This window comes from Leptodactylus fuscus, chromosome 1 (assembly GCF_031893055.1).
Source record: "Leptodactylus fuscus isolate aLepFus1 chromosome 1, aLepFus1.hap2, whole genome shotgun sequence".
In the NCBI taxonomy this organism is placed as follows: domain Eukaryota; kingdom Metazoa; phylum Chordata; class Amphibia; order Anura; family Leptodactylidae; genus Leptodactylus; species Leptodactylus fuscus.
Window position 1 is genome coordinate 152,194,948 of NC_134265.1, and position 25,949 is coordinate 152,220,896.

The 25,949-nt window shown below is 42.4% G+C and overlaps 2 protein-coding genes across 2 annotated transcripts in view; one reads left to right on the top strand and one right to left on the bottom strand.

Moving 5' to 3' along the window:
* Positions 1–1,961: 1,961 nt before the first annotated feature.
* Positions 1,962–22,754, bottom strand: C1H9orf85 (chromosome 1 C9orf85 homolog). Its single transcript, XM_075263551.1, has 4 exons — positions 22,629–22,754; positions 18,015–18,121; positions 4,226–4,339; positions 1,962–2,506 (listed from the first exon to the last, which is right to left on the bottom strand). Exons 1-4 carry the CDS (start codon positions 22,728–22,730, stop codon positions 2,332–2,334), a joined length of 498 nt encoding a protein of 165 aa, XP_075119652.1. The 5' UTR covers positions 22,731–22,754; the 3' UTR covers positions 1,962–2,331.
* A 319-nt stretch (positions 22,755–23,073) lies between these two features.
* Positions 23,074–25,949, top strand: part of ABHD17B (abhydrolase domain containing 17B, depalmitoylase) — a 28,350-nt gene continuing 25,474 nt past the window's right edge. The window contains exon 1 of the mRNA XM_075279165.1: positions 23,074–23,484. The gene's annotated coding sequence lies outside the window, so the exon portion shown is untranslated. The remainder of the gene's footprint in view (positions 23,485–25,949) is intronic.

A 25,949-nucleotide genomic window follows, 5' to 3' on the forward strand; every position in this document is an offset into this window, starting at 1 on the left:
CATTTTCCTCCTCTTGCTCACTGGCGATATCAGTGTGAGAGGCCAATAAGGCATACACCTCTTCTGCTGAATATATTCTTTAGGAAAGTGTGTGCATGTTTGTTGAGTTTATGTACTGAATCTTTATCTATTGAATCGTTATTGAAAATGTGGGGTGTATAATATGCTTCTACATGTGTATATTTGTACAAAAAAATAAATAAAATATACCGTATATACTCGAGTATAAAGAGTACAAAAACTGTGCTGAAAAATTCGGCTTATACTCGAGTATAGAGAGAGAACTATGATAGATTTACTTATATATAAGCCCCTATCCTAGAAGCTACCCAAAATTTTCCTATAGAACTTTTTTATAATTATATATTTAATATTATATTTATTTTCTAATTAAGGCTGGGTTCACGCTACCATCGTATGCTATGGAGCCTGGTCGTAGCTAGTTACGTCCTTGCTACCATCACACTTTAGAATGGGTGGAGCAGGAGAGCAGCCACCTTGGGGTCCATTCACACAGACTGAAAATGGTGAGGAATTTGGTGTGGAATTTCAACGCTGAAAAAAAAAAGTCCAAAACTAGAAAAATAGCTACAGCCCTCATCCAAAGTGACATACAATTATATAAAAATAGGTAAAAGACCATGTGCACTCACTCTGTCCGTTTGCTGGTTGCCGTGAATCGTGGAACCTCTAGACCGGTGCCAGGAAATCTCTCTTGACTGAGATGAGGTCAAATGGAAGAAAATTTGAAGAAAATCCAGCACTGCAGTCAGGTATCCGTATAAAATAAAACTTTTATTGACTCGTAGTTACTACATTAAAAAAATCTGTGTATGCCATGAGTAAGGGTCTATCCCAAAACGCGTAGGCTTCTGCTACTCCTGTTGCTGCACACAGATTTTTTAATGTAGTAACTACGAGTCAATAAAAGTTAAGTTTTATTTTATACGGATACCTGACTGCAGTGCTGGATTTTCTTCAAATTTGCTGAAAAAAAAGCCTCCCATTGACTTCAATGGGTTCCTTTTTTTTTGTTCAGTGCTGAAATTCTACACCAAATTCCTCACCATTTTCCTCCGTGTGAATGGACCCTTATAACCCACCATGAACAGAATGAATATGTTTTGCTCATTAGAAAGGACTTTTTGGATTATTTAAAAAAATATTTTTTTTTTGCTTTCCTTTTTACATGGAAAATATTTTTTATTTTATTTTTTTTTTCAATTTTCCATGATTATTATTTACATTTTTTCATTTAATTCTAAAAATCTTGCAATTCCCACTCTTGCCACAAAGCCTAAAATCGTTTATGACTTTCTGTCTCCTTCAGATGGACTATGGGCCATAGACACAATGGAGCAGAGCATATTACCTTTTATGGTAAAGTTCTCCAGGCATGTTCTGCACAGAGAGGGTAATAGATAAGCTATTGCAACTGGTGGATTCTTGTGTCCTATCTACATATACATGACAGCTGTGATAATCTGTGTGAGATAATAAGTGAGATGGCTGCTGCAAGGAATTCTCTGACAAAAGACAGGAATTAAGAAAATAGGTCATTTCCTAGCAGCACTTTCCCTTTAAGCATTCTAAGAGACTGGGATACTGTAACACATGCTACACTTTAACCTCTTAAGGATATCGGTTTTTTTTTTTTTTTTTTCCTTTTTTTGGGGGGGGGGGGTTTAACTTGGAAAGAAAAAAAAAAAAAACATGCGCCAACACCAGATTTCAACGACTGCTGCTATACCCAATTTGTATAATTTTATGTAATAATAAAACAGATCATTCTGGAGTAAACATAAGTTTTAAATTGCTTCCACTTATTTCACTTTGAGGCGAGAAAATACATTTTTAAAGCATTATTTACATGTAATAATAAATATAAATGCTTTATACCTGTAGTAGAGGTAATTACAGATGCATCAAAACATAGTTTGTAAAGTTTTTATGTTTGGCCATGTTAATACAATAAAACACTTTAGAAAAAAAAAAATTTGATTTACATTTATATAATATATATTCCCCCCCCCGAATTAGTTTAAATGGACACAGCAATACATACCAAATGATATGTAAATATTTTTGCTTTTTGATATGAGAGAGTTGGAGTACACAGGGAAAATAAGTGTTGGGAATCCTTTAGCTACTGAGGTAACTATTGAATGTGCCATCTATGGGGTTAATCTGCTGTTCGTTGAATGGTATGGACTTGGCACCTGCTACCTGACTTCCCATGCAGTAAAATAGAACAGTACAGTACAACTAAAACTGTACACATTCCACATAGGCAATAATGTTTCATGGTCCTCATAGGGGTTTTCTGTAATGTCAGCTGCCAGTCTTTGCAACTTTTTGACATGGTTTGCGGTTTATGACCTTATCAAGTTCCTCATCGTCTTCACTAGACTCTAAATCTACATGGAAATCCAAGTCGTCTTCTAAATCACAAGCACCGTCACCATTTTCAGAATGTCCAGGTGTGTCCATCTGTTCTTTTGCAATTCTGCAATGAAGACAGACAAAAAAAAAAAAAAAAAAAAAAAAAAACATGTTCAGTTAATATGTTGCATTCCTCCATCCTGTCTTATCAGATACAGGCCAGATACCAATGAAACAATGTGTAAACAATGGGAGAAATAACTAACAAAACAGACAAATGAAGCAATGTATTTAGGAAAACTCTTGAATTTACATAAGCTAATAGTATAGATGGGATGCTTGCAATGGGAATACCCCTTTAAGCAAATTTTTGTTTTTGAAATGTAGGCTATAAATTCGTCAAGAGTTATTAATCACCTTATAAAGTGATGACATATTGTTAGAAAAAGCATCTGATCTCTGGGACCTCCACCATTCATGGAAGTGAAGAGGATGCTGTATTGGCTTTTAAGTTTTTTCAGTACAGTGGTGCTACTGGTCACCCAGCTGCCCAGAGAAGTGCGGCTGGCCTTAGTGCCACCTGTGCAGGGGACAACACATATACAGGGACACAGCGAAAGGTGTGGGGGGGGGGGAAGAATCACATATAGTGCTATAGCCTTCATGAGACAACCCTTACATCATGCACTAAATAGTAAAGCAAATAATGTATATTCAGGACACTCAGATTTGATTGTCTTTCCAACAGGGGGCACTAATGATATGGCAAAGAATATCAAAGCGCATAATATGAAATAAAGGTGAACAAATGGAGATTATGTAACGCTAGTAGACTTTGGCTCCGATTAAGTCTCACTTTTCTAAAGATGTTCAGTTATGTTTTAGTCAGTACAATGTTAGCCTTGTTTGCATTATTTTTGTTTGCTCAACAAAACATGTGAAAAAGAAGCTGCTATGCATGAACTGCTATTATTTGGCAAACAGCAATACCACACAGTGGACATCTCAATAGAGCCTCACCTACTATACAAGAATTCTGCTGTGGTTACATTTCTCAATGCTCCTAAAAGGAATCTGTCACCAGAACAGTCCCTATAGAACTCGAAGCATAGTCAGAAAGCTAGGGTTCACAGGAATAAAACACTTTTTCTGCTTTCTGATATATTAGCTTTTTTCTGATATGTGAATGAGTTGTTTGCTGCAATGAGGACATCAGTATATTGCAGTCATTGCACAAAATAGTTATAAGAGCTACATCCCTCCCTGCCCTACTATGGATGAAATGTACACTGCCTGGCCCTGTCACCTATAGCAGGTAGGTAGCTCTTCGGTGAGATGACAACAATGGTGGCACACTTGTTGCATCAAATCATTAGCATATCAGGAAAAAAAGTGAATATCACAATGCTGGAGGCACTGACCACGAGGTACAATACAAGGCGTTTTATTCTGCTATCAAACTGTACTTCTAGTTCAATAGGGACTGTTCTGGTTACAACATCTAGTCACTTTTTTCTTTAAAGAAGTTTTTGATGTGTTATTACCCAGGAAAGTCATATTCAGCATGTATTGTATACATTGAATATGGATGATATTAAATGAAGAAGCTTCTGAGCCGTTCTCCATACAATTTATATATAAGTGTGTGGCTCTTTACAGTATAGAAGCGCTTGTGGTTCTGTAGTTCTGCTACTGCCAGTGCTCATGGCCCTGTTACCTTATACCTTCCTGGAACATCTCAGCCAGTTACTTAGAGAGCTCACCAGAAAGGTAACAGTGCGGCTATCAGTGATGCAGCGCTGGTGTAACACTTACTCTTTGTTCATTTCTAGCCACTACTTACGGCAGAACAAGGTCTTCTTTTTTTCCACACTTGGCACAAAGTTCCAGCTGAAGCGCACACGGCTTGCATATGATATGATAAGCCTCCTTCACCGTCTTCTGCAGACATTTCACACTGAACACAAAACAGGGACACAGTAATGTAAAGAGTACAATACCTAAATTACTCACAAAATACTGGCACATAGCAAGCTAAAAAGCAAACCTTAAATTGTTGAGGGAAAAGGAACTAGTCGTAGAAAAGGGCCATAAAATATACTCATGCAACCAGAACACCATATATCAACTCATATACTTTCTCTGAGCCCAAGTGACTATTACAGGGGCTCTGCTGCTGATGCTCCGATCTGTACAAACAGCAGCAGTGGAGCAGAGCCACTCAAGTGACCAAGAGTACAGCATTGGTAGAGATGTCAGAAGAGGCTGAACACAGCGATTTCTGATACTGCGAACAAAGAACTGGGCGCTGGAGGACCTGTATGTGTGTGTGTATATACACACACTTATGATAACTTATTATAAGCAATTTATTTATTTTATTTTATTTTTTTTAAAAAAGGTCTGTTAGTGCTTTTAATGGGTTAATAAGTGCACCCAAATACTTTTAGCATTGTTTTCAGTGATTTCTGTGTTTCTCTGGGAGCTCCTGGCTCTCATTTGCATATCTTTACATGTTGTAGCTTCCTGTGCTTCTAGCCTACAATTACTATAATGCTTTGCTCCCTCCCTCCCTCTCCCTAGCTAGCCTGCCCACTACTACCCTGTTTCCCCGAAAATAAGACAGTTTCTTATATTAAATTATCTAACGAAATATATTCTTATTTTCGGGGGATGTCTTATGCAGCGGCTGGAGCGGGGAACAATCGGCAGTCATGCTGATGCTTCCTTAGCGGAGCGCATGACTGCCGGTTGTATGTGATCCAGAAGGTGAAGGGGGGGAGGGGTCTTATTTTTGGGGAAACAGGGTAACCATTCCCAAATAGATGACGCAGCCCCTCCCCACCATCATACTTACCTGTCTTCATGTCTTCTCCTCTTCTTGATGTCTGCCTAGACCAGAGGAGATGCTGGCTCTGCACTGCAGGCTTCCCATGCTGTCTGGAGCCGGGCCAGAAGCTATGGCTCAGCTCCGGACCAGAAGCAAGAGAAGCTGGTTAAGTATGGTGAGCAGGCTTCCAGGGCACTATTGTGCATGTGTGGGGAGCCAGCACACAAAGAAAGAAGAGGAGGCGGACTTTCTTGGATGATGCAGCAGCTCAGGTCCAGAGGAAATGGTAAGTCTAATGAGGCTAGGGAGGGGGAGCGCGAGGCCTTTACACTAACATAACGGGTCAAGATGTGGCTTATACCGGTGACCCGTTACAGCGGAAAGGTAAAAAATGTAATATATTAGTGAAAAACTACAGAAGACAGTAAAAAAAAGATACATTAGAAAGTTGGCGGGGGGATTCACGGAGGACTTTGTTATAAATTGTTTATCCTGGATAGCCCCTTTAAGTTCTATATCATCAAGTTACTTGACAGAGGAAATATTTAAAAATAGGTGTAAAAAGGGGAGTATGTGCTGAGAGTGTCCCCCATGTACTCAGATAAGGTTGCATTGATCTTCTAAAGTGGTTCTATAGCAGCAGTAACTGTTTTTAGCTTAGCATACCGCCATGTTCATTTGCATAAACTGCATTCACATAGCTCCATCATAATAATCACATTAAAGAGTATGAAGAAGGATGAGCCAGTGCTAGCAATATCTATATTAGGTTCATCAGATAAATTATAGAAACAATTGTCCTCGTCTCCCACTGTTAAATTCATAGAAGACAAGACTAAAGTAAAAATAGGAGCGTTAGAAATAATTGCTTAATATTAAAGATTTAAAAGGCCAATACTTTGATTCATAATCTCACAGTGCCAGATGACAGTCTTATTACAGAACACACTGAATAATAGGAAAATCTCTGAATGTGTGAACATAATTTTGTGATTCCTCGGTCATTGTCTATACTGTAAACTATCCTGATTTGTGACAGTTCTCACTCTGACCACTAACCTTTATGTAGAGATCACTTTTCAGCAGTCATTTCATTATCACAGAATTACAATGAAATGTAACTTATAGATCTGGCATTTGCAATAGGTGATGGTTACAGTTTTCCCCTCCCCAATCCTGCAAAATCACCTCTACAAAGGACAGAGAGTATGCATAGAAGACTAAAGCACAGAAGTCAATGAACATCTCCAGTCTAGAGGTTTTCATTGTCCACGTGGTTGCTCTAAAACACATCTCTTAATGGTGGTAACAAGAGTCTGTCACCAGATCAGTCATTATTGAACAGTGGGAAGACTCCAATGTCCACTCATGCAATATGGTTGTTACCCATAATCATGTACAGAAAAAAAAATAAAAAATTAGAGAGAGAGCGAGAGAGAGAGAGAGAGAGATATGTATAGATATAGATAGATATATAGAGACACATCATCATTATTATTATTATTATTATTATATAATAACACAATGTCAAAAAAAAAAAATCTAAATCACAGAGGGTGTGTAGCCATTCTCCTATTCAAATATGGTTCACAGATTGGAATGGTCAAACTAAAAAAAAACAACAAAAAAAAAAACAACTTAGTGTTTATTAATACTCATACTAATTAATACTCAGCCACCCCAATGATAGGATTTATTGACCTGCATACTCTGTTATTGGTCAATCCCCCAGTATCGAACCTTCCACACCAAGAGGAAAACCATGAAGCACTATTTGTCAGTGTCAGATCCTTTCCATGGGGGCTAGTGCATATCTCACATTGGTTCAGTGATTATTCTTTGCCTCACACTCACGTGTGTGACATTGGACTGTGACGAGATGGTTCAGTGTCAGTGACTTTCCCAGTCAGTGACTATCTTACGTAATCCCACATTCCTACCCCTAGGAAGCCTCAATAATCTGTGAGATAAAAGAAACCGTTCAATGACATAGCCACTACTATGTCCAAATACTTGGACCCCAATTCTAGCTTTATATTCTAAATACAAGACGAGACATAGATACCACTGTGTAGGAGTCTACCCCACACCCTCTCAAAACAAATACTTTAGATGGTAGTTTAGAGAGGACACTGGAAGCCTCTATATATGATCAGCTGCAATCGCCACTAAGCTAGTCTCAGCTGTAAGATGTATAAACCGCTGAGAATAAACTATAGTAAACCTGATTAAGCAGCCCCATATGTGAAACCCACTGACATGTACAGGTAGCACCGAGTTAGTAGTCTAAGCCTTAAAAGAACAGACCCTACGCGTTTCTATAGTTAATAGTCACCAGGGGTCTGACGTAAATCAGCAATACACATTCGGAGTATGTACTATAGTATGTCCACATTGAAGGCAGCGGCACACTGCTCGGAGATGGATCGCCGGCTCTAATGACGTGCTGCGCTGCCAAACTCCTCAGTCTGTTCAGCAGCCAATTGTGGGTGAGAATCCAGATGCTCACTCGTTACCGTGATAACATGGGACGCTACAGCCGTGCATCCCATATATACAAAAAGCTGTGTTTAATCCCCACATCAGAGGACTATAGTAAAGGCAGTGAGAATTTCATATATACAAAATGTCTATACAGCACAGAATTAGGAATTTCTGGATATGCAGGTATAAATATATACATAAACAGATAAAGCAGGTCTCATCCCAGACTGGTTAATATCAGGTACTAATGCAATAATGCAGGTTATCCTCACCTCCCCCCATTTCAATTATTTTACAAGGAGGGGTAATATAATTCCATTACTGATCTATAATATGAAATGGCAAGCAATGGATCAATCCCCAATGCACAGGGATAGATCCATAAATTGATAGAGCCAAATGTTAGCCAATATCCCCAGGTACTGTATAGACAAACAAACAAAAAAAAAGACACATGATGTTGATTCATACCAGCATATGAAATGATAAAGCCACCCAAGGGTTCTAGTCAGTCGGTACTAGAATCACCTATTAAAGGAAAAATAAAACCACGTAATGTATAATAATGCGGGGCATATAATCTTATATGAAGATACACCAAATATTCATAACAGCAACCTCTATCCTATCAATAGCCTATACAACCAGTATCTCATGAATCTACATACCCACAAAGTCCAAACATTCATAAAACGTCTCCAGTAATTTGTACTAGGGGATGATAGAGATAAATACCAAGGCGTATTTCATTGTGAACACAACTACAACCACCAAGCATAAAAAAAAAAAAATACTGCATAAGGGTGCATTCACACGGAGTAAAATGGAGTTTATTTTGGAGTGTAGTTCTACACGTGTAAAAAAAAATTTACGCGCGTATTTTGGAGCTTTTTTTTACACGTGGAGTTTCCGGAGCGTTTTTTTGGAGCGTTTACGCGTGTAGAAAAACACGCTTCCGTAAACGCTCCAAAAAACGCTCCGTAAACGCCACGTGTAAAAAAACGCTCCAAAATACACACGTAAATTTTTTACACGTGTAAAATTACACTCCAAAATACACTCCATTTTACTCCGTGTGAATGCACCCTAAATGTGATATATTCATTTCTCCAGATTGGGTGGGAGGAATTAAATGAAGGACATAAAATACGGTATATGCCATCATTTAAGCCGTTCGAATGGGCAGAGCTCGTTCGGAATATCCACTGGGCTGCTTTCTTTAATATTAGATGGTCCCAATCTCCTTTAAAATATAATATTTTTGCCTACACAACCCCTTTAAGTACTGTAGATGACAGGCTTTCTGTGTCATAATCTATAAAACATGTAAAGGAAGTCTACCTCATCAGTATTATAAAACCCAAACGATAAGGTTCGTTTCTTCTCGAAAGTTATTTTTTCTTCTTTCTTAATGGAACTGATATGGCAGTGGCAGGCTTACTCACCTGAAATGGAATGAAGACATTCCTAGATATGTTTGTAAAGTCACAATGAGTCATTGTGCTAACAGTGTCTAAGAGACTACACCCAATCTACTCACAATTTAGAGTTTCTCTACCAGACCAGAAGAACCCCTTAGCCTTCACAAACATTGTTGCACATTTTCAGCATTCCCATTTCTTTTCCAAGTATAACTGACCACAAAGCAAGCAACACTTGCCATTTGCGGGGCGCCATTTTTTCATTTGGAAACACTGTATGGTAAATATAATCAATGTTCCCAGAGAAAAGGTGTGCAAATCACGACTTTCAAGGTAGCTCTCTCTAGATGGCATTAGAGACAACCTATTGTATGTATATCCATTTGTCATGTTCACAAAAATGCATATCTCTGCCAATCAATTGTGAATGGGCACTTTAGACTCAGCGGACTTTCTATTCCTACTATATCTATACGAAAACCCCCAGCATTTCCATAGGTATAATTGACATGCTGCAATTTACAAATATGCAAGCTCCCCCCCACCCCCCCTTGTAATCTGTGCATGGTATTAACTAGAGATGAGCGAACACTAAAATGTTCGAGGTTCGAAATTCGATTCGAACAGCCGCTCACTGTTCGAGTGTTCGAATGGGTTTCGAACCCCATTATAGTCTATGGGGAACATAAACTCGTTAAGGGGGAAACCCAAATTCGTGTCTGGAGGGTCACCAAGTCCACTATGACACCCCAGGAAATGATACCAACACCCTGGAATGACACTGGGACAGCAGGGGAAGCATGTCTGGGGGCATAAAAGTCACTTTATTTCATGGAAATCCCTGTCAGTTTGCGATTTTCGCAAGCTAACTTTTCCCCATAGAAATGCATTGGCCAGTGCTGATTGGCCAGAGTACGGAACTCGACCAATCAGCGCTGGCCAATGCATTCTATTAGCCCGATGAAGTAGAGCTGAATGTGTGTGCTAAGCACACACATTCAGCACTGCTTCATCAAGCCAATACAATGCATTAGCCAGTGCTGATTGGCCAGAGTACGGAATTCGGCCAATCAGCGCTGGCCAATGCATTCTATTAGCCCGATGAAGTAGAGCTGAATGTGTGTGCTAAGCACACACATTCAGCACTGCTTCATCAAGCCAATACAATGCATTAGCCAGTGCTGATTGGCCAGAGTACGGAATTCGGCCAATCAGCGCTGGCTCTGCTGGAGGAGGCGGAGTCTAAGATCGCTCCACACCAGTCTCCATTCAGGTCCGACCTTAGACTCCGCCTCCTCCGGCAGAGCCAGCGCTGATTGGCCGAAGGCTGGCCAATGCATTCCTATGCGAATGCAGACTTAGCAGTGCTGAGTCAGTTTTGCTCAACTACACATCTGATGCACACTCGGCACTGCTACATCAGATGTAGCAATCTGATGTAGCAGAGCCGAGGGTGCACTAGAACCCCTGTGCAAACTCAGTTCACGCTAATAGAATGCATTGGCCAGCGCTGATTGGCCAATGCATTCTATTAGCCCGATGAAGTAGAGCTGAATGTGTGTGCTAAGCACACACATTCAGCACTGCTTCATCAAGCCAATACAATGCATTAGCCAGTGCTGATTGGCCAGAGTACGGAATTCGGCCAATCAGCGCTGGCCAATGCATTCTATTAGCCCGATGAAGTAGAGCTGAATGTGTGTGCTAAGCACACACATTCAGCACTGCTTCATCAAGCCAATACAATGCATTAGCCAGTGCTGATTGGCCAGAGTACGGAATTCGGCCAATCAGCGCTGGCTCTGCTGGAGGAGGCGGAGTCTAAGATCGCTCCACACCAGTCTCCATTCAGGTCCGACCTTAGACTCCGCCTCCTCCGGCAGAGCCAGCGCTGATTGGCCGAAGGCTGGCCAATGCATTCCTATGCGAATGCAGACTTAGCAGTGCTGAGTCAGTTTTGCTCAACTACACATCTGATGCACACTCGGCACTGCTACATCAGATGTAGCAATCTGATGTAGCAGAGCCGAGGGTGCACTAGAACCCCTGTGCAAACTCAGTTCACGCTAATAGAATGCATTGGCCAGCGCTGATTGGCCAATGCATTCTATTAGCCCGATGAAGTAGAGCTGAATGTGTGTGCTAAGCACACACATTCAGCACTGCTTCATCACGCCAATACAATGCATTAGCCAGTGCTGATTGGCCAGAGTACGGAATTCGGCCAATCAGCGCTGGCTCTGCTGGAGGAGGCGGAGTCTAAGATCGCTCCACACCAGTCTCCATTCAGGTCCGACCTTAGACTCCGCCTCCTCCAGCAGAGCCAGCGCTGATTGGCCGAATTCCGTACTCTGGCCAATCAGCGCTGGCTCTGCTGGAGGAGGCGGAGTCTAAGGTCGGACCTGAATGGAGACTGGTGTGGAGCGATCTTAGACTCCGCCTCCTCCAGCAGAGCCAGCGCTGATTGGCCGAATTCCGTACTCTGGCCAATCAGCACTGGCTAATGCATTGTATTGGCGTGATGAAGCAGTGCTGAATGTGTGTGCTTAGCACACACATTCAGCTCTACTTCATCGGGCTAATAGAATGCATTGGCCAATCAGCGCTGGCCAATGCATTCTATTAGCGTGAACTGAGTTTGCACAGGGGTTCTAGTGCACCCTCGGCTCTGCTACATCAGATTGCTACATCTGATGTAGCAGTGCCGAGTGTGCATCAGATGTGTAGTTGAGCAAAACTGACTCAGCACTGCTAAGTCTCTGCATTCGCATAGGAATGCATTGGCCAGCCTTCGGCCAATCAGCGCTGGCTCTGCCGGAGGAGGCGGAGTCTAAGGTCGGACCTGAATGGAGACTGGTGTGGAGCGATCTTAGACTCCGCCTCCTCCAGCAGAGCCAGCGCTGATTGGTCGAGTTCCGTACTCTGGCCAATCAGCGCTGGCCAATGCATTCTATTAGCCCGATGAAGTAGAGCTGAATGTGTGTGCTTAGCACACACATTCAGCTCTACTTCATCAGGCTAATAGAATACATTGGCCAATCAGCGCTGGCCAATGCATTCTATTAGCTTGATGAAGCAGAGTGTGCACAAGGGTTCAAGCGCACCCTCGGCTCTGATGTAGCAGAGCTGAGGGTGCACAAGGGTTCAAGTGCACCCTCGGCTCTCCTACATCAGAGCCGAGGGTGCGCTTGAACCCTTGTGCAGCCTCGGCTCTGCTACATCAGAGCCGAGGGTGCGCTTGAACCCTTGTGCACACTCTGCTTCATCAAGCTAATAGAATGCATTGGCCAGCACTGATTGGCCAGAGTACGGAATTTGGCCAATCAGCGCTGGCCAATGCATCCCTATGGGAAAAAGTTTATCTCACAAAAATCACAATTACACACCCGATAGAGCCCCAAAAAGTTATTTTTAATAACATTCCCCCCTAAATAAAGGTTATCCCTAGCTATCCCTGCCTGTACAGCTATCCCTGTCTCATAGTCACAAAGTTCACATTCTCATATGACCCGGATTTGAAATCCACTATTCGTCTAAAATGGAGGTCACCTGATTTCGGCAGCCAATGACTTTTTCCAATTTTTTTCAATGCCCCCAGTGTCGTAGTTCCTGTCCCACCTCCCCTGCGCTGTTATTGGTGCAAAAAAGGCGCCAGGGAAGGTGGGAGGGGAATCGAATTTTGGCGCACTTTACCACGTGGTGTTCGATTCGATTCGAACATGGCGAACACCCTGATATCCGATCGAACATGTGTTCGATAGAACACTGTTCGCTCATCTCTAGTATTAACCAGAATCCCATCAACTTCACAGGTACTGTAATGCACTAATTTTTGCCACAGCATTTCTGCCGTGGCCAAATTGCGTCATTTATGCTACTACATTTGGTTGTGATAGAAAGCTTCTAGAAATTTTGATCACATTAGTAGGTTTCAATGCATATTCTGCAGGGTTCTGTTCGTTTTCGCCCACCAGAATTTTAGATTTTCGTTTTTGACTCCGCCTTCCAAACCCCATTACATTTTTATTTTTCCGTTTTCGAGTCATGTGAGGGCCTAATGTTTTTGGCGGGACAAATTGTTCTTCATAATGGAACCATTTATTATTGTAAAATTTACTGGGAAGCTGGAAAAAAAATAAAATTCAGAATGGGGTAGAATCTGAGAAATTGCATTTGTGCAACTTTCTTACGGGCTTCGTTTATATGGCATTCAATCTGCAGCCAAAATAACATGTCAACTGTATTCTAAGTTTCAGTGCAATTTTGGGGATACCAAGTATATATAGGTTGTTTACATTTTAACAACAAAAAAAATTGCAAAAAAATGTTATTTCAAAAAGTTGCCATATTCTGACACTTATAACTTTTATATTTTTCTGTATGGGAGTGCATAGGGCGCCTTGTTTTGCAGGCCCAAATGTACTTTTTAGGTATACCGTTTTTGTTGAATATCTATTGCTTTGATGACTTATTCAAATTTTTATCAGAGGCGAAACTGCGAAAAAAATCCCCCCCCCCCCCCCCAAAAAAAAAAGGTTGTTCTGCACTTTTGGAGTTTTTTTTTCCTGCTATGGTGTTTACAATACTAGAAAAATACCCTAGTGGTCTTGAATCCTAGGGGTTCCGATCACTAATGCAATACATTACAGTGCTAAAGCATTGCAAAATACTGACAGTGCCGACGATCCCTGGATCTCGTTCTGTATGCCGAACAATCCCAATATGGCCGGGCACTGACCGCAAGCATTAGCACTGGGTCTCTCTACTGTATAATACAGAAGAGACCCAGTCGCTATGGCAGCCACTATATTTAAACACCCAACATCTGCTGTACTATTACGCCAAATGTCCAGAAGGGGTTAAAATGAGTTATAAGGCTCATATTTTTACTAATTTTTTTTAATATGTACTATTGATGGCTTTGTTATTTTTATGAGCCCCTTGGCAGCACTAATACATAACCCCTATAAAGGTGTCTCCAGGATATAATAGAGATGACCTATACTAAATCATCAATATCAGTTCAGTGAGAGTCCAAAACCAGCACCCCATGAAACAGCAGTTTTTAGCAGTTGATACAAAGAATGGAGCAGAACCAGAATGGAGCAAGGTCAGAGTACTACTGATCAGTCCCTGCCACACACGACCAGCAGCCCCAGGAAAGCACATGGGATGTCACAGGTGACATTTGTGAGTGATGTCCCTATTCCTTTATTAGGCCGCTGACTGGCCTCAGTGGTCACCTGCAGCAGAGAATTGCACCAAAACAAGACTGGAGCAACAAGCCTGCAACGCGGTGGGAGAAACTGGAGGTCCAGGGACAGGAGAGCAAGGTTTTCTTCACCTTGCTCAGCTTCATATCACAAAAACAGGTTATCCTGGAAAACGGAAGATTCTGTGGACAAGCACTATATTTGCCAAGTCACCCCTGGACCAGAACATATGGAGCTAGTGCATATGAAGGAGTAAGAACATTCAAGATAAAGAATGTCTGTATGTAAAGTGGCAACAGATGTAATCCTTCTTTGTAGAATATAACTAACAAAGCGCCTTTATGGTGATCATCATTTGGTCTAGTGCTCAGACTGCTGGTGTCCTCACTTAAAGTGAAACATTGACTGGTTATGTATTATTTCCCATTTCTAACCAAACGATTGTACTATAACTGTCCGACCAGCAATGAGAAACAGCCCATAATAATAAGGGAGAGCAACATCAGCCCTAGAACGGAGTATGACTACGCTGGGTTCAGAACTTTACGCTCTAGTAGCCTTAAGGAAGTGGTCATGAACATTTATTAGACCATCAAGTATAATGTAAAACCATTGTGGAACAACCAAACATTGGAATATTTTATCATTCTCGCCTCATATTTATGACCAGCTTGACTATAACTATTTATACAGGGAACTTAAAACACAAACTTGGGATCAAGGACAAAAGCTTGTTGTCTCCAGAAATCAATATCCTGTAATGAAACTACTTCTGGACTGATCATTCAAAGAAGATGATCATATTGCATAACAAATGTTATTAAAATAACCTTGAGGTGGACTTGCATGATTAACAGTGGATTATGTGTTACATAGAGGCATGGGCACTCATCTTCCAGTTATTTAATACTCAAACTCAACAGTAATATAACAAGAAGGTGAACTAATCCTGCATATGCAAGTGCTTACTGTCCTCCATTGACTTCAATAAAGGAGGGGGGGGGGGGGGGTTCTGTTCTGATGACAACGAGCAGGATAGGTCCTGCACAATAGACACCTGAACAGATCGTCGGGCCTCTCCATTGACAGCATGCACACTCGGTCATGTGCATGAAGCTATAGGGCTAGTTCACACGGGGGGTGGTGGGGCGGATTTTGGCACAGAGAGTGACACGGCGAGCCGCATTACTCTCGGGTCAAACTCCGCCTGCCACGACTGTCGCCGTCGTGGCTTCCCCCTCCAGAATCGGCTCAAATGAATGGGCCGACCCCTGAGGTTGCTGCCACGGAATCTGCTTGAAGAAAGGGCATCTCGCTTCTTTTTTCCGCTTACGGCAACATGCCGCTAGCGGAAAAAGGAACGCTAGCGGTCTCCATAGACCACCATTGTGAAGGGGCGGATTATGACGTGGATTACGCGCCATAATCCGCCCCCCTCTGTGCCCCTGTGAACGGGCCCTTAGCCTGCATTCAGGCGACAAAGGTACAAAACGTCCACTGTTCACAGTTATGGCCAGGTTCACATCCGCGCCCCGGTCTCCGTTATGCAGGCTTCAGTTTCCTGCCCAAAACTAGGCAAGAGACGGAAACCTGCAGTCATTTGAATGGGTTTGGAAAGTGTCCACCCGTGAGCGCCCGTTTTATGCTCTCCGTGGCGAAACCGTTTTTTGTTTTTTAACCAGACTGGCATTGAAAATAATGCTGCCATCTAATGTCCATTGGGTAAAGTGGGTTATGGGTGGAGAAAGTCTAATTTTTACTTTTTTTTTTCTGTAAAAACCACTTAGGTGCTGTAGCATTGACCGCACCATATAAGGGATTAAATATGCTCTCTTCTTGATAATGGGACGGTCAACTCATGAATAAAAGTCCATGGTACCCCCTCCTCCACATATGTAGTTGGGATGCAGATATGATCTTGGTCTTGTTTTAAAGCCAAGATACTTAGCTCTAGCCCTCTAGCCCCTAGTTAGAGCCGTTTAAGTGACTATCTCTGCAGTCTTCCTGGACTCATCCTGCTGGGGATGAATTGTAATGTGCTCAAACCCTAAGCAAGACACATTCAGAACTATGGGAAGGAGAACGGGTGTTGTCCCATAAATACTACCATAATAAATTTTGTAGAAATCTTAGTGATGACAGTCTTACCATAAACATTTCCTTATTGTGGGCTGATTATTTTCTTGTTCAGGGACATAACCCAGACACATTAACTCAAGCCTGGGTTTCTGATAAGTACCTGATCATAAACATATATAATTCGGTTTTTAGTGTAGCCCTCCATGACAGCACCACAGGAGGTTGTATCTAACCCCTATTAGGAACAGAGAAAAAGCACAAGAGGTTAAATAGCCTTTCCCTACCTGACTCTTCAATGTATTCCAGAGGACCACTATTAGTATATCCCAAACTAAATATAATCTAGATAAAGAGGAGGGAAATCAGGGTCTGTCACAGAGGGCTACACCAGTAAGTACTAATTCTATTTTCTCAAATGCCCTCCATGACAGCACCACAAGAGGATTGCCACAACTATTTTGAGGGAGGGATTACTGTATTGCAGTCTATGGCAATCGTTCCTATGTAAGCAGGCAGGCTTCAGTAGTTACAATACTATGGCAGGGCTGGGAGCCTTCAGAAGGCTGCCATGGTAATGGGACGCTTCCTGCGACCGCGCCGCCTCGTTGCTGAAGATTAAATATTAAAAAAGTGAACGTAACTACTCATATATGGTTCAATACCCATGATAAGAGCCATTTCTGATCACGAGCAATGCTGCCAGGTCCCTGCTGAATGAAACAGCACAGACCCGGCAGCTAGTGCGGCGGCTCTGTTTCAGAGCGGCCAGCATATTTAGTCACATGCAAAAGGATGTAATTGTACATCCAGGTGCGCATAAGAGTTAGTGGTTTTAAGTTTATATTTATCATGTATGCCCATCTTGGGTTTTTTTTTACCATAAAAAGACAGGGTAGAGTCAGAAGCTGCTCAGAAGCCAACAACAGAAGAACCAGGGGGCATCATAAACAGAAGAGAGGCGGAGTTGAGGGGAAGACGAAGTTGTGCTCTGAGCACAGGGGGAACACCATTTGTCGTCTCTGAGCATTATTTGCATACATTTATAAAACTACACCATTCAAAAACAACAGGGAAGAGAAAACAAATAAAGGTAGGAGTAGAACAGCTTTTATAAAGGCTATTCCAACGTGGGGTCAGTAAAAAATCCGTTACTGCAATGATAGACTCCCTTTAATTATCTGTACTCACCAAAAATGCCTTTTAATTGTCTACAAATTTAAATAACCTTAGAGTCCTGAGAAACCCTTAAACCGAGTCATGTTGAATTAGTTAAGACAATGCGCCTATGAATATAACATAAATGGTACTCTTACTCAAAGGTAAAACAAACTGGCCTTGCAGGTGTATTTCCCTTTTTAGGATATGTTTCATGTTACATCACAGCCTCTTTGAATGATGGATCTCTTTCAAGAATGATTTTCTATGCTATGCAAATGTTCCAGGCACGCGCTTTATGCAAGAAGTTTCAGATTTCAGATAAAAGCTTTATTGTTTTCCAGCTCATTCAGGTTTTCCCTAAAGGCATTAGCAGGAAGCTTGCAGAGGCTGTGTAAATTCCCTTGCTGTGGAATGGCAGCAGCAAGGAAGCACATTACTGTCACTTACCACTTTTTAGGCTGAGACAGTGGCTTGTACTTGTTGAATTTCACTCGCCATTCCAGCACATCTTTACAGTGTTGACATACTCCATCATGTTGTTTGGAGTTTATCTTCTAAAAGGCAAAAGTGAGAACGTAAATACAGTATACTTAACAATTGTCTAAAAATATTGTTCCTTTTAGCTGTAATCATATATAGTCCAATGGTCACCATTTACTAAACTGGACAAGCAAACATTGGACACTCCACTGCACACAAAGTAACAAATAATGCAAAGGAAATAGATGACCTGCCAATCTCCTGTATCCATCTCTAGGTCAGGAATACAAACAGCTGATGAGGTATTGCCTTCTAGATTCAATAAAATTAAGCATTTTCAGTTTGAAGAGATGAACGAGTACTATTCGAAACAGTAGATAGGAATGAATGGGAGTGGCGGGTGCACAGGGGGTTAAGCAGCAGGACGCCGGCCCCGGCTGCGTCCATTCATTCCTTTGGGAGCGTGCTATTCGAAACTACTCGCTCATCTCTATAATCATAAGCAGTAGAACAATGTGCTGCTAAAAAATTGTTGCATGTTAAGAAAAATCTGTATTCCCAACCCAGAAACGAAATAGTAAAGCCTAGAGCAGTGGCCAAACTGCAACCCAAAACCCATTAATTTTTTGCAAAGTGTCCACACGGCAATTTAACCTTAATACTTTGCGGATCCACAACTGGGTACAGTGATGGAGCCACAATATACCCCCTATCCCCCAAACGGAATTCCAAACGCAAGTGCAAAGCGCTGTTCTGTAAAAACACACGGACCCATAGACTATAACGGGGTCCGTGGGCTTACCGCCAGATCTCCTCAGGGATCATGCAGACAGGAAAGTAGTTCCCAATCTACTTTCCTGTCCGCATGATTCGTGCGGGTAGCGCGCGGCAAGCACACGGATCCCATTATAGTCTATGGGGTCTGTGTGCTTTTACAGCCCAGCACTTGTAATTGCGTTTGTATTCCGTTCGGGGCGTCTCCATGCAGACTCTTCCTGGACGGAATACAAAAGCAGATGTGAACCGACCCTAAGACACTGACAGTGTTCAGGTGTATGTACATTTTTACTGGTTCTAATATATTTACCATTTTTGAGTAGAAAACCCCCCAAAACACCACCACGTGTAAGTAAATGCGCAAGTAAAACATGCTTATTTAATAGAACTCTAAGTCTTTCACTGCACCATTCTCTCATAAAAAGTACAGTATTTGATAAGAACAAAACCAATGTACATCTTGTTATAAGATACAAACGTCAGAGAGGAAGCGATAAGTACATGGTTATAGATCAGCAGCCTCATAGAGGGAGGAAGATCAATTCAGTTAATTATCCAAACCTATTATGCAAGCAACATCCCTATTGTCATAGTCACTGATATCATTATGCAAGGAGTGGACAGCTGGGTAAGTCATGTAAGAAGAGGGTGGGCGGTGGATGAATCAAGACACATCAAAAGGTCACATACAGAGTATTCCAATACTATGCAGTTAAAATGCAAACGCTTAAGGCGTAGTCACTCGTGACTTTTTTTTTTTTTTTTTACTGTGATTTCTGTAAAAAAAAACAGCCATGATTCTGAAAATACAAAAAATAAATAAAGTACCGGTAAGTATAGCCTTAGAAAAATGGAAAAGAAATGGTTTCTATAAAGTTCCACAGTTCTTACAGCAAGAAATCATTCCTAAAGTGTGAGACTGGTTATACAAAATGCCTTGTTAAAAGGAGTTAACCCTAAGGACAATCCCTTGTGAGGCAAGTTCCCCAACAACTAGGATCACTAGAAATTCAGCAGGTGAACCCTCAGCAATGAGCTATACACAGTGTTTTGCAGGCAGATTTTGATGCGGAATCCGCCTGAAAAAACACTTCCCATTCATTTCAATGGAAGTCACTAGCAGTTTTTTTCCTCTAGTGCTTGGCCTATCTTCAGGCGAATTCCACCTGGAAAAACCCATTGAAGTCAATGGGAGGTGGACAAAACGCAATGCGTTTTTTGGTGCGGTTTTGGAAAAAAAAAATGCATCAAAAACTGCTAGCACTTTTTTTTAAAGAGAAGTTTCCAGATCCATACAGTGTGCTGATTAAAAAAAAAAAAAAAAGTGCCGAAAACCACATCATGTAAAAACTGCATCAAAAAAAGTTTCCTAATTCCTGAATCAGATTTTTGGAGCTTGCAAAAAACTCCATTTGAACATACTCTAATATGTATAGGAACAAGCAGAAAGTGTACAATATTTCTGTTGTGCCTCATAGGCATTATGCACAAAGTTATGACTAGGCTTTCCTACACCCAAGGGGGCAATCCTGCAAGATTTCTCTGCAAAAGACTTAGTTAAAGAATATTTTTCTACACTACGCACCACCTTTCAAAGAACTGTCTGTCCCAGAGAACTACTTTTTGTAAGAACTACATCAGAGAATTTAGACAATAAGGGGGAGTCTGATGATCAGAAAACACTTCAAAACAGAAGACTGTGGAGGGTCTGTCCAATCCTTTGAAATTAATGGAAACCATAGGAGCTGTTGGGGACATTCACATCACAATTCATCTGTTTTAGGTCCTATAATTTTCACACCTACCATCATCTATTAACAAATTGTGAGATGGCACATTATGCTGATTTCCATAAATATTCTAAAAACATGACAGACCCTCCACAGGTCTGAGCTTTGACCCAAGAAGTGTTTTGATAATCAGATTCCCATCTGCTGTCTAAATTGTGTGCTGTGTTCTAATATCCCCATCTCATACCAGGTCCTGGCAAACATCAGGGTATGAAGAGCCCTAACTATGGGGAATTTACTATTCCAAGATTGGTCCTTGAAATAAATGCATAAACATAAATGTCATCATCCAAAAGTGCTCCATCACAAATCCCCAACTCATAAATCCACTTGAGTTCTGGTTAAGAATGTAAGGGTCCCCTCTCCTGCATAAAGGGGGTACATTATTAATTATTCTGAAACATAGCTGACACGATGCTTACAAGCAATAACATCTTTGGTAATGGAAAATCTGTCTTACCCTTTCTGCTAGTTTTATGGTCAGTGAGTCTGATACAACATTTATTAATAATTTCCCCATGGGTCTAGCTAAGTTTTCCTTGGACTATTGCAACCTGGCAATCTGTACAGCACACGCTTAGGGTGAGTTCACACTGAGTATACGCCAGCTTATTCTGAGCGTAAAACACATTCAGAATCAGCGGCGTATAAAGCAGCTCCCATTCATTTCTATGGGAGCCGGCATACGAGCGCTCCCCATAGAAATGAATGGGCTGCTTTATTCACTACGAGCACTCCCATTGAAGTGAATGGAAAACGCCCACATGTACAACTCATGTACACGCGGGCACTTTCCATTCACTTCAATGGGAGTGCTCGTAGTGAATAAAGCAGCCCATTCATTTCTATGGGGAGCGCTTGTATGCCGGCTCCCATTGAAATGAATGGGAACTGCTTTATACGCCGCCGATTCTGAATGTGTTTTACGCTCAGAATAAGCTGGCGTATACTCAGTGTGAACTCACCCTTACTCTGTGAATACTATCTGAGGTGACTACGAAGCAGTAGCTTGGCCTTTCGTACTATCTGCTTGGAAAAAATGGTGGTCCAGCACTGAAAGGCATCATACGGAGCTAGTGCATCTTGTACATTTACCATGGATGGTCATCATATCCTTTCTACTAGAGACAGTTTTTTGCACAAGTAAAGATTTTTACAAAAAAAATTGTGACTTTTTGAGTTTTGCACACACAGTTTAGGGGTGAAAACTTTTTTTTATTTTTTTTGCATGGACACAAAATGCTGCATGTCCAACTTTGTGTCTGTGCAAAAAAAACAAAACAAACCAATTTCACGGCAGAGAGGCTGCGTACGGACACCAACGGTTTGCTTTAGCAGTTTGCGCACTCAAAAAGATCCGCCGCAAAATTATGCGCTGTATACGATCGTAACTCCCATTGATTTCAATGGGATCTTTTTGAGCGCGCAAACTGCTGACATGCATATACGTGCCAGATTGCGCGCCACTTTACACCGTGTGAACTCCCCCTTAAAAACCCATTGAAATGAATGCTTTTTAAACGGATTACCAGCAAGCTCCCCCTATGCAGTTTCTCTGGGGATTAGGACGGAAACCCAGAGGGTGGACAGGGCCGCAAGTGTGAACTGGGCCCTAAAGCAAAATCTAGAACTAGGCTCCCACTTCTCAAGCACTATCTGTAATAGCGATGTCTTCTTATGCTGTTCAGGACATTTGGGCCTCCAGAGCCCAGTAGTGAATTACCTCTGCAACCCCTTACACCCCTGGTGGGAACTTCACAGCCTGTTTTCTATTTAAAGGAAGTTAGATAGGTTAAATAGATTACAGCCTGTTCATCGGCATAAAAACAAAACACAAGACTGTAAATAGCGTTCAAAAGAGGTAAGTTACATCACTACATGCAACATGTATGAGGAAATGCCTTCAGACCTGGAGCTATAGAATACATAGTGGTGATCATAGAGCAGACATTTTACTACAGTTCCTATCTCTAACCCCATAGACCTCCATTAAGGACTCCCCTGCCGAGCTCACCTTGGTTTTTGCGCTGCTGTCATACTTGTCGTTCTTATATACGGTCACATTGCGGTGTTTCTGAGGCCTCGAGCGTTGCACGTTTCCCCTCTGAGAACTCATGTTGGAGAAATTGACCCACTGAGGCACCCGTGCTCACTGTTCTCATAATAGACTCAGCTACAGGTCTGTTGCTTATGCGAGAACGCCCTGCTATTGGACTAAATCCCTGCCAATCAAGCTGACGACAGAGCCCGCCTCTCGATACTCAAACCTTCTCTAGAGAAGCGTCACATGCCAGGCGTTATGTGATTGGACAGCACGGCAGGCCGCCTCTTACCTCATTGGCAGGACTTTCATCATCCCGCCTTTGAATTAATGTTCTGACGTCGGCTTTTTTCTCACGTTCTAATTGGCTATGGTAGGCGCTAGTGCCCCGCCCACTAATAATAGCAGAGGCAGCAGCAGCGCCTGGGGACTCCTCCCCGCACTCCCCCCCGGGTCACTCGGTGGTGAGTCTTGGTGCTAGCAGTGCTGAGTCCCGTCTAGTACACTGCGGCAGCGCCTGTACGGGAGAACAGCGGGGGTCACTGTCCTGAACCGGGAAGGTGAAGACGTCTCACACTAGCTGTCACCTTTACGGACGTCACCGCACAGCTAGTGCCTTGTGGACCTGTGCTGCTGGCGGGACGCTTGTACTGCTGCATGTCCGCGACAGAGCGCCAGCTATCCGGGGTATGACGCATAGCGACGGGCTAGGAGGGAGACAGCACTGACGTCATTGTGTGTGAGTGGAGTGACGTCACGCAGAGACCCCCGCAGTGTACTGTAGGCCAAGGAGCCGTGATCGTATCAGCTGCTGTCACCGCAATTCCAGGTCAGTACTGTGGTGCAGTGGTCTGGACACCTAGTGGTAGTCTTAGCTATGCCTCCCTCCCACGGGGTATTGTGGGGCCCCCTCCCCAGCACCTAAGGATCGGCCACCAAGCCTGCTGTAAATCCCCCCTTCCATATAAGTAGTATATGGCGATGGCAGGAAATCTAGGGGAATCCTAATCGGGCTAGTCTTCCTGTGACAGCCCCTTTCTGCTCTCAATGGAGTCATGTGCTGCCATGTTTTGTAATGCTGTCATGTGAAACTTGTCTGTAAACTTTGTACAAGGATTTTATTACTTTGTAGGGTCATGAACCCAGAAGTCTATGAATGCAATTGCTCCCTGTTATCAGCCTGCCTGCACTGAGCCATACTAAGATCAGATGAGGGAAAATGTCTGCCCCATCTGATTGAGTATCCTGCTATATTCTCCTACATTTCTGGCTACTCTTCCTTTATGCTATGGATCATGAATAGTACCACGTTAGTTATTTCTCTGTTACAATTGCACCTTTCCACAGTGGTCTACATAATATAACAGAGCATGGGTTACCTATCAATCACCTGGGACCTGTACTTGCTGCAGCAGAGGGCTGTCAGTGCCTCACAGCCTTGTGGTCTGAGCCAAGTCTGATGGTGGAATATATTGGGTTATTCGAGGTAGAGGGTATATGGCACCTATAAATTGAGCTGGTCCTGCCAGGCACAATAGGATGTATTGTGACCCCCGGGCAGCTGTAATGCAGAAAGGTCAGTTTCCCTTCTGCAGCAATACAGCAAGAAGAGTGTATTTGTTTCCAGCCATCAGCCTGTGCCTTGATACCAGTATCCCTGATTTACTCCTTTGTATTTCCCCTCCCCCCACGTTCCCCTCCATGGCTAACCCTGGGAATGATTTGTAGAGAGAAGTCTCACCAGAGTGGCCTTTGTCATGTAAAGTATGAGTTCTTTTCCCTGGGACGGGCAGCATTCTGGTTCGGATACAGCACTGTTACTCCAGGATTTGTGAATGTCAAGTGCAGAAGAATATAGTAGGGCTTTACAGAAATTGGGTTACCTTCATGTGACCAATGGCACCTTGCCAGTCAAGCTCTGCACTTGTCTTTGAGGTTGTTTTAGGTCATGCCAATTTCTACTCGACAAACTGTCGTCTTAACCCCTTCATACCTCAATAGGGCCTTTCTTCATTCCAGCACAGGGTTAGTGTGAGATTACAGGAAACAATGTATGGATTAGCTCAGATTAAAATCCCTTGTTTTCTTCCCAGCATCTTGCAAACAGCTCTGAAATATCACAGCACCCACCCCTCCCCCCATGGTGCTGCTGCTGTGTCTGGTATTAGTATCCATGGATTGGGAGGAGGGGGCGGATGTGGTGTAGGTGGTAGGCACAGGCTGATCCACCCTCCCATGTCTGGAGCACATCTTGTAGGACATGCACTACAATTATAGGACAGCGGCTGGAATTCTTGAGGTCACATGACTGTATACAGCTGAACATGTGAAGCAATTTACATGGGCCAAGCTTTTCATGTTACTCACGGCTTTGTAGTATGTCTAGAAATCTCATTAATGGTTTATATGATGGCATCCTTGACCAGCAATGCATAGGATTGGGTAGTCTGAAGACATATTGTACTTCTGAAGGTGTTCTATGGCGTCCTATAAAAAGGAATCCTTGGGTCAGTGGCTGTGTAGATGACACATCACTGAAGATGCTGGAATCCTCCTTTAACACTGGCATATAGGTGTACCTGGCATAGGTCACTGTCACTTTACCACACACACACATTTTAGAAGGAATTTACAAGATGTAATTTATTGGCTTCTATCCCTATACCTGATATTGGCTAATAACTGAAGTATCAGCCTGGCGCCATTCCTTTCAATACAATCATGGCAGCAAACATTAACCTTACCTTTCATATAAGCTAGATCCCTGACGTAAGTGATCCTCGGTAATGGGACACTGTCTGATAGTGGTATTTCCCCTGGGGAAAACAGGTGCAGCCTTTAATACGTACAGCGAGACTCTATTTACCTGAGTCATATGTGAGCTGTAAAGCAATGTGAATACACAGCAATGATTCAACCACTTTCTTCCTGTTCTACTTTCTCTTGGACTGTATTCACATGTGGTGCACTATGGGTGGATTCACACTGCTGCCAGGAGCCAGGAACTTTCCTATGTCAAACTCATCCATAGGCCCCTTTTACCTAAGGCCAGAAGTGCTCTCTGTCTTTTTGGGCTGGTACGCATACATTTATGGAAGTCTCCTTTATACTCCATACAGGGGTAATCCTTTTTTTTTTTTTTTTCCCCTTCCCTCCCCCCTTCCCTTTACGGATGTCTAGAAATGTTTTTATAGTGCCACTTAGAAAAGTTTGTTGTCTAACTGGCTCCTCCAGTGTGTGGTATTCTGTCCTTCTGCTTAATGCACATATTACTTGCAGTGTTCCTTCCACATT